We start from the raw sequence: 4,591 nt of genomic DNA, 5'->3' as shown, positions 1-4,591 counted from the left end.
GCACTGATTCACTTAAACTAACATGTTCATCTTGTTGCAACTCAGTTTCTCTGAGGTAAAAGAAATCAATATTTTGATCAATTACATAATTTACTAACGGGGACCTGAAAGAAAGAGACCTAATGTTTAATAAACCAACATATACTATTATGTAACCATGTTTCCCTTTTGGTGCCGTTGAAACTGTTACATTATTCTTTTTTGTGAGTATTTACTACTATTTTTGTGAGTATTACTACTTTTTGTAGTTATTTGTAATTTAAAATAGCTACTGGAATCTAGATAACTAAGCTGAAGAGAATAGGTGGATACAGGAATCTAGTGGTGTAACCCAAAGCAAAATAAAGCCGAATAAATGCCACGGCTGTGGTGGCAGACGTGTGAAGTGGTGAGAGAAGGACCCGAGTGTAGGCACTGATTTTACTGTGAGTGAGCTTTATTTACAAGTGATGACAAAATTAACAAAAGTACAGATGGCAGGGACCAAAACTTAAGAAAAACCTAAACTGGGAAAACAAACTAACAAACCTGAAACCATGAAATGCAGATGGAACACAGGGGATGACAGGCAGAATGATACGCAAACAGACCGACAAGGAGCAAAGGAGAACACACACTATATATACAGGAAGGGAAACGAGGAATGGCAAACATGAGAGAGACACAGCTGAACCTAATTAAATATGATGAGACAGGGAGGAAGCAAAACAGAATACACTGAGATAAGACCCGGACCGTCAAAGTAAAACAGGAAACAGAAACACAGAGGCAAGAGTGACAAGGAAGACACAGAGAACAGAGACCTGAAATGTGAGGCAGGAAGGCACATAACCAAACCTGAACACCAGAAATCAGGAAATACTAAAGAACTATGGAGCTAGAAATCAAAGAGCAATGAAATCAAAGTTCAATAACAGAACAAAACTCAAAACACTGGCTCAACGACCCAGAACTGTGACAATAAATACACATTTGTCAACCACAATCTCCATCCTCACAGCAACCATCATGCTAAAACTGAGGCACAATTTAATGGTACGTGACTAAATTGACTACACATCAAGTATTAGTTATTTTTGGGTAACTGTATTAATAAAACTTTGATTTTAGGACCTTTCTTCCCCCTTTGTTTACTACTTTGTCTACAATATCTTTTCGTCAGACCTCCGGTTGTGGGTAAAATGCACATCCCTAGGCTGTGATGCAGATGGGATACATAACATTACTTGTCATATAGTGCATAGAGTAAAACGTCATGTGAATATGTCAAAAGGCATAAAGTGCTTTGAGTGTCCAGTAATAGCAAAAAATGTCAATCTACACAATTATAAATATCCATCTGTCCATTCTGTTGCGCTTATTCTTATGAGGGTCATGGGGAGGCTGGAGGCTATCCCAGCTACCATACGGCGAGGGGCAGTGTATACCCTGGACAGGATGCCAATCAGACACAGGCCATTCTTTTAAAATACAGCTTCCCCATGCACAAGGTCAGCTCCAAATAGGTTTTCTGAGGTGGTGTAGAAGAATGTGACCAAGCCTGCACAGAACTCCGACCTCACTTCAACCAACACCTTTGGGATGAATTGCAACACTGACTGCAAGCCAGATTTCTTGTTGACAGCCTTCCCAGGAAGATTGGAGGCAATCTCCCCTTGGACTGTCTTGGTGCAAAACCAAGACATAAATCATGTCTCCTAGAAGAGGGAGGACGTATCACAGGCAGGGCACAGCGAGCTGAAATCTCTGAAACCGACTGGCCTTCACTTCCTACGAGACAGAGAAGCTCTTCTACCCCTGTATACGAGAGGAAACAGGACTGGACAACCGTGAATAGGAAGGTTAACAACAAACCTTCAAAACAACTGAATGTGAAACTGCACAACAGATTTGCTCCACTATCAAAGGACCCTGGATCTATATCGGACAACCATCCATCTAAAAGTAGCGAAGTAAGGTCCGAAAATCTTTTGAAAAGTAAAAGGCCACAGGGAAAGCTAAAGGCTAGGCCTGAAACTCTGATTGTGGGTGACTCTGCCGTAAAGGATGTACAAAGGATGTGCGGTAAGAACACTAAAGTCCTCTGCTTTCCTAACGATATGGTCAACAACCTGAAGGAGAGAATTCTTCAAATTGCAGATAAATATCCAACTGTGACAAACATTGTTCTGCATACAGGGTCAAACGATGTGTCCAAACAACAGTCGGAGGTTCTGAAACGGGACTTTACTGGATTATTAAATACTGTAAACTCTCTGAATGCAGCTGTATTCATCAGTGGACCTGTACCGCCGGTCAGAGGAGGAGACGAGAGATTCAGCAGGTTGTTTACACTGAATAAATGGCTTATATCAGCATGTGCTGACCACTCAGTGCATTTTATCAACAACTTTAATATTTTTTGGGAACGCAGGCATCTGTTTAAAGCAAATGGATTTAATTTTAACAAGTCAGGGGTGAAACTGTTCACCTCCAACTTGTTTTATTCCATACGTCATCCATCTGTGCTTGGTGCCAAGGCTGAGATAAACGAGGAGTTATCTCATAAAGAGGAACAAACAGTACTCCAAGAACAGACAAAGCCCAGCAGAAACCTTGAGGAGGAGCTCCATCTGCCCCCACCTGGGAAGAGCCTCAGAAAGGAGAGACATCTGAGGCAAGAAGAGGGGTCCCTATTTGCCTCTAACTCTCTCAACAACACCAACGACCAGGACCAGGACCAGGGACCACGATCTTCCCCAGTCCCCCAAACCCCTGACAGGCCATCACCCCCATCACCCTCCTCCCCCTCCCTTTCTCCCTCCTCCCCACACCTGAAATTCACTGAGGAGATGATGGAGCGGGTCAATGCTGGGCTCAGATCTACCCCCCGGCCCAATCCATTTTTGTCCCCCATAAACCCCCCACCAGAGCAGCCAAAGGTTCGCCATCGAGCCCCACCCTCAACAGAGCAATCGAGGTCACATTGCCCAGCCTCGCCCCCCTTAGTTCCTCCTTACCACCTTTATGCTCTGTCTCCGCAGTCTGATGTGTGATGTGTGGAGGGTCCGGGCTGCGAGGATTATGGCAGTGGTGACTTTTCCCAGGAGAAGCTGGGACCCTGTTTACTAGAAGATTTTAAAATCTCTGTACTTTCAGGTGACAGAAGGAGACATGTGGCCTGGTCAAAACACAGAGAACTGCACTCTAAAAGATCTTTAAACATAGTAAACATACCTTGTGTGCCACAGACTGCTCCCAAACACGAGGGGACAAGTAATACCTCTAAAACATTTAAGTTGGCTTTATTAAATGTTAGATCTTTAGCTGGGAAAACATTTTTAATTAATGATTTAATCACTGAGCACAGCCTTGATTTTATGTTTTTAACTGAAACTTGGTTGGACCAAAGTAACAGTGGAGCTGTTCTCATCGAGACGACCCCTCCTAACTACAGTTTTATCAGTGAGGCCAGGGTGAGCAGGAGAGGAGGAGGGGTTGCTGTCTTATTTAATGAATCATTTCAATGTAAGCAGCTATCTCCTGGAAGTTTTCAGTCTTTTGAATATGTGGCTTTACAGCTGAAGGCCCCATCCAAAGTTGTGTTTCTTAATGTTTACAGGCCTCCCAAATACTGCACAGACTTTTTTAATGACCTCAGTGAACTGCTGTCTGTGATCTGTGTTGATTTCGACTGTGTAATTATTGTTGGGGATTTTAACATCCATGTGGACAACCCTCAGGACAAAGGGACTAAAGACCTGAGTAACATTCTGGGCAACTTTGGGCTGACTCAGCATGTAACAGAGGCCACACATAATAGAGGACACACTCTTGACCTACTGATCTCCAAGGGCCTGAGCATTTCAAACATTACTGTGTCTGATGTGGGCCTGTCTGATCATTACTGTGTTTTCTTTGAAAGTAAAATCTCAGCCCACACAAATATATCAACAGCAGTGATCACAAAACGGTGTATAACTGAAGACAGTAGTGAGATCTTTAACCAGGTCTTCCCATTAACACCTGACCTGTCCAGAGGTTCAGTCAATGAGCTCGTCAATAGCTTCAATGCAAAAATGTTAAATGTAATGGATACAATTGCTCCCATTAAGGTGAAGGTTATCTCTGGAAGGAAAAAGTCTCCATGGAGAAACACCACACTAGTGAAAAATGAAAAAAGAGAGTGTAGGAAAGCTGAGCGCAGATGGAGAAAAACAAACCTCAAGAGAAACCTGACATCTATAAAGAGAAACTTCACAATTATAATTTACAACTGAGGAGTGCAAGAAGGTCCTACTTCTCTGACATCATCACTAAAAACAGTCATAATGCTCGGGTCTTATTTTCTACAGTTGACAGGCTAACAAACCCTCCTGTGCCAGTGGCAGCTGAACTTCATTCAACCATGGCCTGCAATGACTTCCAATCCAAAAGATTAGACAAGAAATTGGTACATCAACAGCAGATCCAGACTATGTACTGTGTCCACTGAAAAACTGTTTAAACACCATAAAACAGTTTCACCCCATTAACAGCAAAGACCTGGAGGACATCTTAGGTCAACTGAACTCCTCCTCCTGCTGTTTAGATGTCCTGCCAACAAGTTTCT

General features: G+C 42.8%; 1 protein-coding gene across 1 annotated transcript; it reads left to right on the top strand.

Moving 5' to 3' along the window:
- The first annotated feature begins 1,659 nt into the window (after positions 1-1,659).
- LOC146384341 (uncharacterized) lies at positions 1,660-3,742 on the top strand. Its single transcript, XM_084936285.1, has one exon. It carries the CDS (start codon positions 2,058-2,060, stop codon positions 3,033-3,035), a length of 978 nt encoding a protein of 325 aa, XP_084792411.1. The 5' UTR covers positions 1,660-2,057; the 3' UTR covers positions 3,036-3,742.
- Positions 3,743-4,591: the final 849 nt, after the last annotated feature.

Source organism: Perissodus microlepis, chromosome 7 (genome assembly GCF_051167445.1).
Source record: "Perissodus microlepis isolate ML-2025 ecotype Zambia chromosome 7, ASM5116744v1, whole genome shotgun sequence".
Lineage (NCBI taxonomy): Eukaryota > Metazoa > Chordata > Actinopteri > Cichliformes > Cichlidae > Perissodus > Perissodus microlepis.
Note: the sequence above shows the minus strand (reverse complement) of the source record. Positions and strands in the feature narration are given on the sequence as shown.